General features: G+C 36.8%; 1 protein-coding gene across 8 annotated transcripts in view; it reads left to right on the top strand.

The window, feature by feature from the left end:
* Positions 1–15,191, top strand: part of CNKSR2 (connector enhancer of kinase suppressor of Ras 2) — a 205,459-nt gene that overhangs the window by 75,816 nt on the left and 114,452 nt on the right. For all 8 annotated transcript variants that reach the window (XM_068179895.1, XM_068179894.1, XM_068179892.1 and 5 more), the window contains exon 6: positions 8,796–8,915. In XM_068179895.1, coding sequence (XP_068035996.1) covers positions 8,796–8,915 — 120 coding nt within the window. The remainder of the gene's footprint in view (positions 1–8,795; positions 8,916–15,191) is intronic.

The raw sequence follows: 15,191 nt of genomic DNA, 5'->3' as shown, positions 1-15,191 counted from the left end.
AATAGTCTCTTCTGAGAATCTTTAGTGCTATTTGTGGTAAATAAAGCAGATGAAAGTTATCAGGGCATCAGAAAACATGATGAATTTGAAAGGCTGGTGTATAGAGTGTCAAAAACTTGAGTAAACATTGTCTGAGAGCTGCACCCAAATTTTGGGTATTAAATTGTGTTTCAAGTTGTGGCTGAGCTTTGGTGAATATTAAGTTAACCCATAGCTTGTTTCTAAAAGTTAGAAGTGAAGATAATCTCTTTAAGGGTGAGTAATGAATTAGTTTAATTTATTTCACATTCAGGTAGGTTTTGATATCTTACTGTTCTTATTACCAGAGCTTAAGCCAGAAAATACTGCATTTCTTTAAGTGTTCTTCCCAGTAAATGTTAAAATACTTCTTTTTCTATTATTCATTATATTCATAGTGTACCTGTATGAAGTGCTTGGCAGGCTGAATCCTGTAAGCTTTTGATGCTTTGCTTTCACAGTGGTGTGGAATAAAAAGTATCCTTGTATTTTTAAATTTCACTGACATTTTTTCAGGTGTGAGACATAAAGAATTAGCAAATTTAGTGAGGCTGACATTGTCATCTACACTAGGCCAATCTCTGCAAGTATTTAAGTAATAAAATATTTTATTACATAATCTTGGCAGAAATTGCAGTGCTATGAGTTTGAAATCTATATATATAGGCTGGTTTTCAAAGCATGCTTGCTGTCTGCTGTAAGAGTTGAGAGTTCTGAAATCTTCTATATACACTATATACCTTTAACTAATTGGCAGGAAGGACTGTAAAGGAAGCTGCCAGAATTTAGGACTGAGGAAGCATCACTTTATACAGTCATCAACAAACAGTTTTGAAGAAACGGAGAGGGGTTAATTCAGGATACATGAGTACACAAAATGGAGACAGGTTTCAAAAGTTATCTTACATCATTCAGGCTCTTGTAGGTTTATTTCTTTAGTCTGCAGTAACTTCATTGTGGTCACAGGTGGACATAGGTATAAGTGTACCTTCTGGGATCACTGCTCAAGCTTGAAAAGAAACATGAGCACAAACAGAGCCTTGAATGTGTTGGTGAAGCCGTGGGTTAAAAATGACCCTACAAGGATTAAACCTGACTGTACAGATTATATGTAACTTGGAGCATTTCTGACCATGGTACATATCAGCTGAACAGTGGGATTTGATGGGGGAAAGGCTGACCAAAAGCAATTGGTAAAAGAAGTAAATCTGTGATTAAATAATTAAATTATGGCATTTGAGATCATAGTAGGCAAGATCCTCATCATATTTTCAGTTTGAAAGGTAGTTTTTTACATGTGCACATGAAAAGGTTGATGATAGAACTGGAATTGAAGTCACAATTCCCTCTAATCCTTTTCCTTGAAAGATAGAAAAAGGTGTCGTGGGCTTAGCCCATTAGACAATCTGAAGGGAGCAATCCAACAGTGAAAATGGGTTCTCTGATACAAATTGTGGGAAAGGCGTAGAAGGAACTTGAGTAAGAAATACTGGGAGAAATAGGAAAGATTGAGAGGACATGGGCACAGATATTGTAGGAGAGAAATTCTCTCATTTTAAATTCCAAGATCACACAATTCCAAGTCCATTTTCAGAGTCCATTTCCCATCTGAAGTGACATTTGACCAGCATCCCATCCAGCCTTTGAATGATCAGATACAAACATAGAGCTGCGTTTGCTGAGCTGACTTAGACAAGAAGCTGAATTCAAACCTGTGGGCTTATCCCATTTAATTTCATGTACCACTTTCTCTTCATGACACAAGGAAACAAGTTTCTCAAAAAAGTGAAAGGAAATTACTAACAATCAATTAACATAAGGAAATCCTTATTGCAAGGTATTGTTCTTACTTAAGATTGAAGTCAAATTTTAAGAGATCCTTCTTGCATAAGAAAAATAAAACTAGAGCTACAGAAATGAAAAAAAAACCCCAAAAATTTAAAGGACAGTTGTGTACTCTTACTTGTCAGGACACCGAGACATTTACCACCTTAGGAGCAGACTGTTGGATCAAAGTAGCAGATTTTTGTGTTCGGGGTTGAACATCTCCATTGTCCATGGAATGAAAAGGGTTTGTTTTTTTGACTCATGGTGTGGATCAAGGGCTGGAGCTCTGTAAGCATAGCTCTCCTGTGGGGATGCTGCCCTCTTTCCCCTGGAGTGAGCCTGTGCCAAACTGGGGAGCAAGAGAACGTGTGGACACAGCGGGGATGTGAGACCATCCTTCGCTATTGAATTGCATACAAGGAAAGCGCCAAAGTTAACCCATCACTGAGTCTTCATGGCTTCATCTAAACCATGGTGAAGTAGGCAAGATCTTCAAATAAATGACTGGTTGGTTTGCTTTAATTAGGTAGGCCAAAAACAGTTCATGTGCTCATACTCTAACAGCACTAATTTTTTTTGAAAAGGAAATGAATGCCCTCTTTCCTTCAGAGGTGACAGTGTGGGTGTACATGTGGAGATGGCTGAATCACCTTGTCCCCAGACAGCATGTTTTAGTGTCAGTTTATGTATTCACATGTTAGCTTTTCAGGATTTGCTTTTTAAGAAATGGTATTTTGGGGAGACAGAACTCTATAGCTTCAGCTTATATTCAAGGAAGAAATATTTTTGTTTGCTCCAAACAATTTGAGTTTCAAATGCTTTAAAAAAGCATTTTGATTGTCACTTATGGTATTGGGTTAGGCAGGAAATGAATCTGTGTTATTCAAGTAAACACATAAAATGTATCTAAAGGAAAAAGGTCTGATTGAATAATTATGAAGTTTAAAGGTGAAATTACCTATTTGAACTTGTTTATTTCTTCTAAATGGAGTTTCAAAGTGTGTCTGGGGAAAAAAAAAGTCTTTTCTATAATTTTTTGTCCTAGAATTGTAGGAGTGTGGAAAAAATCATTAAAAGATTACTACATTTCTTAAAGTTTTGGGTTTTTTTTCTGTGACTTCATTCTCAGAAACACTTGGTTTCTGTGGAATAATAAGCATAAAACCACACAGGACTAATGTGTTGGGTTTTGCTCATTAAAATTTGGAAATATTCATGAATAAAGAGAAATGCTTTGCATTTCTGCAGCTTCATTTCTCAGTATGTTTTTTCTGGGGTAGCTTTTACTAAGTAAGCAATGTAATAAATAGTTAAATAGTACTACTAATAATTTAATGATATAAACAGAAATGAAATAGCACTAGAAAATAATACTAACAAAAGTAGATGGCAGTAAAAAAATTAATTTTTGTAATATCTTAAAGAAGAAAAGGTTTAGTAATACATGGGGCCTAAATAGGGAAGGATAATCCATAGGTGTGGTGCTGGCTTCAAAACTGAAAATCACTATGCTCTTGCTAATTCATATTTAGAATCTTTATATTGATTTAACTTGAAATGATAAAGTATTTAGAAAACTGCTCAACTTAAAAAGCTATCAGTTTGTATCTGCTTATTTGGGGAATTATATGTTAATCCTTGCAAAATTCTGACTGGAGTTTTAAAATACTTGAAGAATAATTCATTGATTCCATCCAGCTGTTCAAGGCTGTATTTGATGGAAATACCCAGTTCAGATTAATCCATGTGAAGCAGTAGAGTATTAGAAGGAGAGCAAAGCTAGAAGAACTAATTATAGAAAGTAGAAGCCAGGCTTCAGTCAGATTAACAATAAGTTTTAACTGAAAAAATTTAATAATTTTTCTTTTAACTTTGTTCATTTAATTCCATAAGAAAAAAATGATTGTTTTCTTAAGGAGTTTCCCTTTTTAAAAATTAGGCTGCATTTCCTGCAAACAGAAAATGCAATTTTTTTGAGTTGGAAAACTGTAGAAAGTGACCTACAGAGGGAAGCTAATTCTCAGAGTTTTTTTCAAAAGCAAATGAGCTATGTAAGTTTAAAAAGAGTTACTAAACTGAAAAAGAGAAAACAAGCAATGGATCAGAATGTTCTCTTTTTCCAAGAGCCTTATTGAAACCACAATGATGATAATTTGCTCCTGCCCACTATATTTGAATATTTGTTATAGAAGTATAATGGACTAAAATTACATTGTCAAAGTATCATTTTATAGTCTTAAAAAAAAAAAAAAAAAAAGAAAATGTAACCACTTTCTGCCTTTCAAGAATCTAAACCTTGTAAATTGAACTGAACAAGCTTCAGTTTAATAGAAGCTTCTCTTTTTGCAGCCAAAGGCAGATGTAATTCACTGTTTAAACTTCATGTATGTGCCAGTGCATGTTCAGGCCCACTTGGTTTTAAGACTGCTGGAGTTACTGGTGTGTTCTGTACAATATAACAACTGATTTGGACTAAAATTAATTAATAATTAATAACATTAATTAATAATTATTTGGTTTGGCTGACTTCAGTTAATTAATTAGACTTCATTCATCTTGGACAGCTGTTACTAACTAAACAGACTAAGTTTAAAATTATCCAAAACTTTTTTTTCTTACTGTTAGTCTTGAAAGTCCATATGTCTTACTGGTATCCTGTTCCTCACTCTAATGCCATAGGTGAGAGTGCTGATGAGGGAGGCTGGTGTTCTTCTTGTCCTCAGTCCTGGGAGCATGTTTAAGCCAGGATGTTTCAGTATTGCAAAGACTTGGCAAGACAGATTTTAAACTTGGCCACTAGCCTGGGTAAAATGAAGGTCAGGAACAAACCTAAGTCTCTTTGCGTGACCAGAAATGCTTGGTGACCCTAGAGCTGCCTGAGTTGAACAGACAATGGATGGACAGGTTGAGGAAAGGCCACTGAGGCTGGGCCCATAGGTGCTTCACTCTGATGCAGAACACAGACATTTTCCCAGCACAAGCTGAAGTAGCCACAGAGAATTGAAGCAGATGTAAATCTAATTCAGTCACCTTTAGGTCCTCATCCCCCTGGCTGAAAGAAGGAGCAATTGTGGAAAAGCTGTTAGAAATTGGTACCTTACAGTCCAAAAATACAGGTAGAAACTAAATATTATCTGTCATTCTTTATGCTTTGAGGCATGAAGAAGTTGCCTGCTGAGGGAAAAATAATGTTTCCCTTTGAATTTCTACCAAACAGCGAGGTGGTGTGTGGTGATATTTTTTGTTCTCCTTTGAATCATTTAGCTTTGCACATAAAGACTGTGGTGTAGCTTCAATCTGCAATTATAGGTGTGTCACTTGAATAGAGAGGAGAATTTATTACTGAAGTGCATTGATGAGTTACTGCAAAAGAGAATTGAAATCATTGCTTTAAGGCTCATAGTGAGAACAGGGACCATGTGACAAAAGGAGAAAATATAATTATGTGTCGCTTTCTCTCAGTTAATCTTTTGTAACTTGCTTTTTTTTTTTTTTTTTTGGCCTGGACAAATCCTTTCCCTGTGTGCAGATACCTTGCACACTGGGAGCTGAGTGCAGCTTGAAAAAGGTTAGGGATTTTTAATGCCTGATGATTTTTGTGGGAGCAATTGGATCCTCAGCTTTCTGTGTGTCTTACTGTAACTAATACTGCATTGCAGCAGGAGATCAACACTTACAGCGGATAAAGGATCCTGATCTCGTTGACAGTGTTTGCATAATCAGAAGTGTAGTTTTACAAAGCCTCCAAAGGTAGTGATAATTTGAGAGAAAAGGTGATTACCATCTGATTTTAGTGGAACTAAAATATGGCTATGATACAGATTTTCCTGAATAATTCTGCTGAGAAATAATGTGTTCAGAAACCATTAGGAACAAAATGAGTGGAAGAAGTGCAGTGTTTGAGTGCTTTGTCACATGGCAACATCATTGCCTTGGAAGGCCCTGATCCACTGAATAGGTCCAAGGTCTTTTTTCCATACGGAAAAAGGGGAGGAAGCACCTTCCTGGTGAACAGACTGTTTCATTTGTACGCCGATTCAGCTGCTTAGCATGTTATCAACACAAACTGCGAATGAGATGTTCCTGAGAGTAAAGGCAAGGAAAAATGCATAATTTTGCCTGTGTCAGCCTTTATATATGTTTCCAGTGAGGGCCTAGGTACCCTGCCTTTGCAGTGGGCAGAGAATATCGGCTGTGTAAGTGTGTGCTCCTTGCTCTCCTGACTCTCTCTGGACAAGTTCAGAGTTAACGAAGATTTGTCTTAAACATACACCAAATAGATACCTGATCCTACTTTAACCAAGGAATATTTAAGGAACATATTTAAATGTATCATAGTTTAGAGGGATAATGTGTTGCATTATCCCTATAATTAATGTTGGACTGCAGTGAGAATATCTAAGAAAGCTGTGAGACCCAAAAGACCATAGTCTTTTAGAAATGCATTGAAGCATATGGCAGATTTTTTTATCCTAGCAACTTGGTGATTTTGGCACCCAATATTCCCAGAGGTCCTCTTGAGGAATATGCACACCATGTTGTTTTAGGATTGCAACCAATTAGCTGTACTGGAACGCTGATCACCGTAGGCATTGCTGTATAGACTGTCTGTACCCCTCTCATGGGGGCAGAGGTGCAGCTGCTCCAAGGGGGTATTTAATGCATCTCAGCTCAGGCTTCTGCTCCATGCCACATCCTGGACTTCCCAATTCCTCTCCTTTCCCCATCATCTGTCAAGGCAGCTGGGAACGTGTTTTTTAATGAGGAGCCACATCTGTGAAATGCCATACCTTGTCTTAGGTGGTAGGAACACTCCTTTTCTGTGTGTTTTGGCATCTCTCTGCAATGCAACAGTTGAATATTGGAGAAAAAAATTAATTCACTATAAACAGAAGTTTCTCTGAAATTGCTATGAACTCCATACATTTGATGGGTTTAGAGGAGATTAATAGGGAGAATAGGTGGATGAATACAAGTCTAAACAGATATAAAAAACTCTATTTTCATCTGCAGAGAATAATTTAAATTGTGGGTCTCTTCACTTTGCACAAATAGCTGAGTGCTCTGTAATTTTTTAAGCAATTTTTCAATAATTGTCAGTGCAGTTCCAAGATGGAAATAGAAATAACATGCCGACACTGTATTTAAAAACAAAAATTAACAGAAATCTAAGCTTTCATTTTTATTATGTAATTTTATATAATTTTACTTTTTAAAAATGTCTGCTCAAAGCAATTTTCATGTGTCCAAAAGCCATTAAAAAAGCCCAAATTTCAATAAAGTTCTCTTTTTCACTTTTTTGCACTTCAGGTAAAGCACAAAGCATTCTTAAACACATTTTATATATTTGTTGATGTCCTTTGTTCAGTAATGATTCTGCATCATGAAAAAGTAGAAGGGTGGTGTATGTGGCTGTGCTTGAAGGTAGTATTTCTTCTGGAAGAAGGTCATGTTGGTATTATAAATTTTGTTATATTTTCCATTTGATTCTGATTTGCTTATTCTCCCTGAAATATTATTGCTCAATAAAATAAGATATTTTTATACAAACCTAAGCTTTCAAAGGTTTTTAAATACTTTAAAGAGGAGAAGAATGTACTGGTCTGTAATAGGATTAAGATGTCACTGTTATTGGTTGGGGTTTTTTGGGTTTGATTTTTTTTGTTTGATTTTTGTGGGATTTCTTTTGTTTTTCTTTGTTTTTTTCTCTTTTTGTTTATTGGGATGGGTTTTTTGTTTGTCTTTTTTTGGTTTTGTTTTTTGGTTGTTTTTTGGATTTGGTTTTTTTGGTGGTTTTGTTTGTTTGTTTGTAACCACTTTTTTAAAATTTTCCTTTTTACATAAGATATTTGTAGTTTACAATTTGGAATTATAATAGTGATTTGGCAGGAGGTAATATCCAGTTTTACATAACATTTCCATAGCATTGTTGCAGATTTTTTTATTGTAATAATTATACTTTGGAATCTTGGAAGATTGATTGGAGCAACTGTTGTGTGCAGTTGTGTTTCAGTCATTTGAGGAGACTGGTTAGCTTTCCTTTTCTGAATTTCAGAGGAATTAAGCTGGTTCTTAATTGCTTTTGGAGATGCTCAAAGTTTTGGGACCAGAAGAATCTCCTAATCCCTGATAAAAGATGCATTTGAAATCTGAATAGAGAAATTGTTTAAAGTTGCTGAAAGGGGACTTCCTGGAAAACACTGAAACTCTCAAAAACCACTTTCTTACAGAGAATGATAGGAAAGCCTCACAGCTTTCCTGCTTCTGAGAAGAGGTTGTTCAGGGAGTGAGAGATCAGGAGATAAAACAGTACCAATTTCAAAGTCTCGGCCTTTTTAGAATTTTTTTTCTGTCTTGCTGCAGAGGCTGCCAACATAATAATAACTGGTTTAAGAGTTATGCCATTGTGAAGTGGTGCTTTATTGTAATCTTCATGTCTGCAATAGGAAATCATGTTTGGCAGCTGTAGAACATGAGAAATGCAGTCCAAAGACAATTAGCATGTTCTATTTGTATAGAATCAACTTCAGAGTTAATGGGAGTTACCTGTCATCATCAAGAGCCTGATTTTCATCGGTGCTGAACAGCTGCACATTCAATGGAAATTAGTGGGCTTTGAGACACTTGCTGTCTTTGAAAAAGATGTGGGTAGGGTGGGGGTTGGGGCTCACCGCACATTCCCTGTGTGTCTGAGCAGGGCATCTATCCCTGAGAGGCCGTGGGAGCCCCTCTTTGTCTCTGCTCAGATACAAAAGCATTTGCCTCCTGTTCTTCCCTGGTCTGGTGCTGTTAGTTCAGGGTCATCACAGATTATTATTGCTGCCTGAGGCCATTCCCTCTGTGCCGTGTATGCACTTGAGAAACATGGTGATTTCAGCTGTATATTGAAATTCAAATAGTTAGCAATGGTGTGCTTATTGTGACATTTTCTTTTCTTTTTTCTTTCCTAGTGTAAAACTCTCTCTGGCGTCTGTGATCACATTATCTCGCTCTCTTCTGATCCACTGGTTTCCCAGTCTGCCCATCTTGAGGTGATCCAGCTTACAAACATCAAGCCAAGTGAAGGGCTGGTAAGAAGTACGCAGTTAATCAAACCCATCATCCAGGATGAGAAAGTGATATTTTTAAAATAAGTTGTATATATGAAAATGAATAGGACATTTTAGCCTTTTCTGTTTTAAAGTTTGAAAACAGTTTGATTCCTCATGCTAGTTTGGTTTCTCATGCAGCTGGGTCAACAGGAGGGGATTTTGTAAAGCTGACTGAAGTATGCACAGTTTAGTGAACAGGGAGAAATAAGTAAGAAATTCTTGCCATTTATACTAGCTTCTGAGAAATGGTTCAGATTGTTCTAGGATCTTGAAGTCAGAAGGGACTTAAATTACTGAGATCAACTCAACCAAGTTTGCGTGGGCTTATGTGAAAACCTGTCAGATTCTGGAAAATGTTTCATAGTATCTCGGGGATACAAAGCTATTTTATAAGTTATTCCAGGGCTTCATAGCACTGCTGATAAGTAACTCATCGAATTTTATTGCAAGAATTCTGCATTCTTAATCAGGTGCTTGTGAAGGCTCTTAATGCAGCCATCCTGTGTTTGTTGTTCAAGAGCTGACCATTGATCTCTTGTTTACTCAAGTATCCAACACCTGCTGCATGGGAAAAAAAACCTACACTGGTAACAATTCCAGATGTCTGACTTTCCATCATTAATAATATCTGTTCCCATAATTTTTGGAGGTCGAAAAGAAGGTGTTCGGAATACAGTTAAAATTTTTTTGTCTAGAGAAATAGCTTTTGCAACTTCTGCCCAAGCTTATTCTCATTCCATATTCTTGAATAGCCTTGAAGAAGAACTGCCATACTTTTTGCTGCAGGTTTTTGAAGCTGTCTGCTTGTTGTAGTTTTAGAGAATATTTTGGTTTGTGGATGATTGGTTGTTGTTGCATTTTGGGTTGATTTGTTTTTCTTGGCAAAGTTGGTATGCCAAGTTATTTAGAGCAATTGTACACTAAATTAATTTTCCATTCTTTTGGAAAATTGCAATTAAAATATGAGAAAAACCCCAAACACTTGGATGAGTAAATATGGCCCCATTCTTTGTTTTAGTCTGCAGTTTGTTTTCCCTTCCTCTTCTGGCTTTCTTTTTTATCTCTGAATACATTTTAAACTTGTCCTTCAGGATTTCAGCTTCTCATGGATTCTCTGCTCCCTTTCTTTCCCTCCCTTTCCCCTGTAGTTTTAACTCTTCCACCACCTCACTGCAGTCAACCTTTTGAAACCCTTTCTTCTATTGTAATGAGAAAATCTTCTTCCTCTTTGTCCTGATCACCTTTTTATGAGTGCTGTCCGTTTTTATCTGAACTTAAGTTTTTTTTCTTTGTCTTCTGACTGTTTTTTTTTTCTTTTTTCCCCCTTCATTTAAGTCTTCATGTAGGTGGGTATGAACTCCCAGGGACTGAGAAATGTTGAATGGTATTTTTGTAAATAGAGTGTGTTTCATGGGTCTGTTCCTGCTGGGTAGCTGATGAGAGAATCTCTTTCCCTCTCTGTGCCTCTGTTTTACACCCTCTGTCTGTCTTGTCTGTTTAAACTGGAAGCTCTTCAAGGCAGGGCTTTTGCTTTTATGTATTTGTGAACCAATTTAGCAGGGTCTTTATGTCATTGTCATAAAAAAATAATTATATGTATTTTTTTAAAAAAGGAAAATAGCAACCATGCAATATACAAGCCTTAGAAGGATACAATGCCATTTTGACACAGTCATGGTTTTTTCCCCTCATCCTTGCCTGCGTGCCACTATTGTGTTGCCTCGGCATTGTGCCTCTCCTCTAGATTGTGAGCTCTCCAGAGCAGGCACCAAGAATGTGGATTTGCGCCGGGAGAGTGAAAATCATCCCCTTCCCTTCGGAACCACGCCAGTCTGGCCAACAGATCACCTGTGTCATGTGCTTCTTGGTGATTTATGTGCTTTTGGGTTCTTGGGCTTCTGTCTGCTTTTTAAACTGATACCTGCCCCACTGAGTGCTGAGGGTGTCGGTTTAAGAACTGATGGTGGAGCTTGGAGTTGTGAATATTCTCCGCACATCAGAAATGCTGGGATAAATGTGAAGCTCATTCATTTCTGGACCTTCTTCCAGGATTTGTGCAAGGATGGAGGTTTACTGTCAACTTTCCTGTAGATTTTTGACCCACATGACAGTTCTGTACTGGCTTTACCAATCACTAGATAAAATGTGTAAAAACGGAAGGACTTCAGGCAGAAGAAAAAAGACAAGGATGGCTGCTAACTGGGAAGATTTTTTGTCACCTCTCATAAACAGAATATCTACCATCTCAAATTCAATAGCTGAGAAGCTAAAGTAAATTTGGGAGAGAAAAAGCAAAGGACATGAGAAGGAAATTAAAAGGTTGGAAAACAATGCTCTTTCCCTAAATTCATGGTAATTATATGATGGAATAAAGAAAGTGCTTGAAGCTTTTACAACTTAAAGAAGATTGGCATGATCAGGATATCTTAATCAGCACAAATAGTTCCTTCACTGTTTTTGGTCTTTTCGTGTGGAAATGTAAGTATTTGTGAGAGGTAAATGTAAATTTTCAGACTAGTACCTGAATGCAGAAGAAACAAGTAAATGTGTTACTATGTCTTATAGATATTAAAACTAGCTACCATCTCTGACTAAATAACCTTTCAAACAACTAAACATATCAAGCAGAAAATGCTGTTAGGGTGTGATGTGGAAAACCTCTTGTGCACTGGGTAAAGCAGTGTTATGGGTGGGATTTGGTGTTGGGTTTTGTTGTTTGGGTTTTTTTTCCATTTTTGTTTTCCCTCTAGCCTTGTCTCTTGTGACTGGCTGCATTTATGTTCTCCAATGAGTGCTGCTGGGGGAAGAGATATAGCCTGCAGTGGCTGTGCAGTAAGGGTGAAAAGAGTTCATGGCAGAAAGTTATTTAAAAAGTCTTAAAATGGATTAATATGGTCAACTTTGCAATCACCAACGTGCTCTCATGTGTAATCCTTTCCTTTTTTTCTTTTTTTAATTTTTTTTTGTTTGAGGACTTGCAAGTTGTTTCATCTGTATCAGTAAGCAGAATTTAATTTTGTATGGTTTTTACATTACTGATATACAAAGAGACAAAACTGACTAGATTAGGTAGTATGTTTTACCATGCAACAGACTTAAAAATGTTGCTTCTTGACTGAAAACAGTGAGTATATTTAGATAAAAAGCAGAAAACCAAGTTTTTCTTGGTTAGTTTTTCTGCAACACTCACTTTCTAGTTTATTTTTATTTTTAATATAGAACAGAATATCAGAGATCTGTAGCAAAGGGTTATCTTGACTTTCAGTTGTTTGCTGTTCATATAATCATTTTCATCCCAGTCAGGTAAGTGACTGTGATGTGATCTCAAGGGTTCAGAAATGTGAAGGTAAATTCATCGGAATGTGAGAGTGATTGTTCGGGGTTCCTTTTTACCTGCTGAAGCAAACACAAAAGAAGCTTGTCATGTTAAAAATTGCTCATAAAATACAAGTCATTGATACAGCAGGGTGTGGCAGCTGATTAAAGTGTACTGTCTAGTCCCTTTCCAGCATTCCAGTGTACTACTATTCCTGATACTTCTCCTGAATTTTTTTGTTTGAAATACTGAAAGAGCTGGGAAAGAGTTATGATCAGCATTCTGAGAGCTGTTTGGGGTTAAAGAGGCACATGCAGCTTTAGAGGGCTCCATGAAAATGGAGTGAAAGTAAAAATTCAGTTACATGTGTGATAAAATTAAATTAATATCTTCTTTCATTTTCCATCCAGCATTGCATAAAATATCGAGAAATATGTTATGTATTCATATACATAAAATATGTTAGAAATATATTACATTCTGTTTTCATTCTTGAAAAAAATTGTAAACAAAAGCAAAGAAAGTGGGGAAAAAAGAAAAAAAAAGCACAAAATATCTCTTTTCTAACTCTTAATTACCAAGATAAATTGTAATTGGTCTGGAATTAGAGCTCTACCCATAACTGATCAGGACAATCTCTCATGTAATTAAGCATGAATGATTCGGTTTTTAATCTAGGCATACATTTATTCCTGATTACTAGGTTGGTTATCTTATGGTTATTTTAGTCATATAAACTGAATTATCTTTCCTTTTATCTGGTGGAACTGATTCTTGTAAATTCTTAGGGATTTATCTTTGAATACCTAAGACTGTATTTACCAATTTCTGTCAGTGCAAATGGACAGAGCACACACTGATCTCCCCCGTATTCTTGATTGCTAAAAGTACTATTGATACTGTGCAGCCACAAGGAGGCAGAGAGAGGAAAACTTGTAAATGTCTGTGGTATTCTTATTTCCATTCCAGATCAAACAATTGCAAGCCAGAAATGTTCTTCTCTTCTCTGTACCATTTCCCCTATGTTACTTAAAACAAGGAGTGAAGAAACATGGGTGAAAGGGGCTTGTTTTTGTGTTGCAAAATGTTACCTCTCCTCATTTAAAAGCTGCTTTATATCAAGAATTATATTGACTCTTGTAAAATTAATGTGACATGGTACTAATATAACATTTATTAATTTTGCACATGTGGAATAAATACATTCTGGGGTGGGTATTTTTCAGCTTCTTTCTTCCCTCTCTTTCTTAATGTGTGCAAAATCTTGATCCTAGACTTTTAAGAACATTCTGTCAAAGTTCTTTCTCCTCTTCTGCATTTTCAAAGTATTTTAAATTTATTGGGAAGACTAGATTGGATGTGAATTGTCCTCTGGAATGGTAGCACACTTGGATGAACTTACTATCCTTTGGAACAATGCTTTGGACAAAACTAAACACCGTGTAACCATTAAGTGTGAGACTTTTCCCTCAGCTTTCACCCTGATGTTTAAGGCTGAAAGCAGTAACTCACTGTGCATAAAAATAAAGATGTGGCTTTCTTCAGAAATTGCTCTGTTTGGGGACCTGACTCGAAGTTCCAGTCACCATGGTCACTGTGATCTTAGCTCTTGCCATGTTCCAGGGTGTGTGTCCCAGTGACTTAGATGGGGATCCTGAGAGGGACTGAGGTCCCTATTAGTGGTGGTTTGAGGGTAAGTGTGTGTACCAAGGAACAGATCCCAACATATTTCAGCCTCTTGTGTGGCTCATTATGCTTCCTATAAGATATCTGTATATGAGTGTTAAGATGTGTGTATATTATTAGTGTTTCCCTACCTCACAGGGGTGTTGTGAGGATAAATGTATGAAAAAGCCATTCTATATTTGAGTTAAGCAAAAGCGTTGTGATGGAGCCAATCAATGGACAAATTGCCGAAGGTATATGGAGGAGCTGGAAGTTGAAGGATGATGTCAGGGGGTTTCTGACCATATATTAATTAGTAGGTTCTGGATTTTTTTACCTTCTAGCTGTGGCAGCTGAACATGATAACTGGGTTTGATGCAATTAACACTATGTAATTGTGCAGAACAAAATAGGAGTTAACTTTTGAGCCCCTATCCAGAGAAATTCAGGAAGTCCCTGGCTTGTTTTACTGGGGATATTATCCACTTTGTTATTTTAGGTGTATGTCCTCATATCTGCTACCAAAATGTCTGCCAGTTCTGGTCCCAGTGTAGATTAGTCCAGCTCAATATGTCTTCTTTGCCTCTTTACCATACCTACTCCCCAGTGAGTGCACTGGGCTCCTCAGCTAGGGACAGACTTCTCTGTGGCACTCTGATTAAAACGAGAAAAAGTAGGTTATCGAGAGGATGTTTACTCGGGTGCTCAATGTTTACCTGCTTTCTGTAAAGTGGTTGAGGGAAAGGAGATTCCTCTGAAATTATTGAATGCTCAGTATATGCCAATTATCTCTCCTTTTTCCTTCTCTCAGTGTCATAGTAGATGTTGTTAAAATGTTTGAATTGAGACTTGGTGAAAAGGAATATTTGAGACACTGTCTTGGACTACCCATGCAGGAATTTCCGTCTGTTCACAAGCTATCCCTGCTTTTTCATATTTTTTTTAAAGAAGTGGGGTAGCTAACAAAGTTGATGTTGAATTTTTCATCATTGAGTTTTATAGCTGAAGTGTTCATTGGGATGAGTGAGGCTATTTGGAAGGTCTTACAGCCATTTTGCAGGCACAGTTCCAAGCACTGGTTAGCTGCTTGAAAGTTGTGTTTACAGCGTTGCCTACTGAAGACTCCAGATCTTTTCAAACTCAATGTAATTTTCAAAGCAAAATAGACATATTGATCATACTAAGGCATTTGTATTTCTGGGGCTTTTTGGAAAGCATTGTTCTATTTGTAGTTGAAGAACAGTATTTAAAAAATAGGGAGTATTTATGGACAT

This window comes from Anomalospiza imberbis, chromosome 2, assembly GCF_031753505.1.
Source record: "Anomalospiza imberbis isolate Cuckoo-Finch-1a 21T00152 chromosome 2, ASM3175350v1, whole genome shotgun sequence".
Classification (NCBI taxonomy): domain Eukaryota; kingdom Metazoa; phylum Chordata; class Aves; order Passeriformes; family Viduidae; genus Anomalospiza; species Anomalospiza imberbis.
The sequence above is the reverse complement of the archived record's forward strand: the minus strand, read 5'-3'. Positions and strand labels throughout refer to the sequence as shown.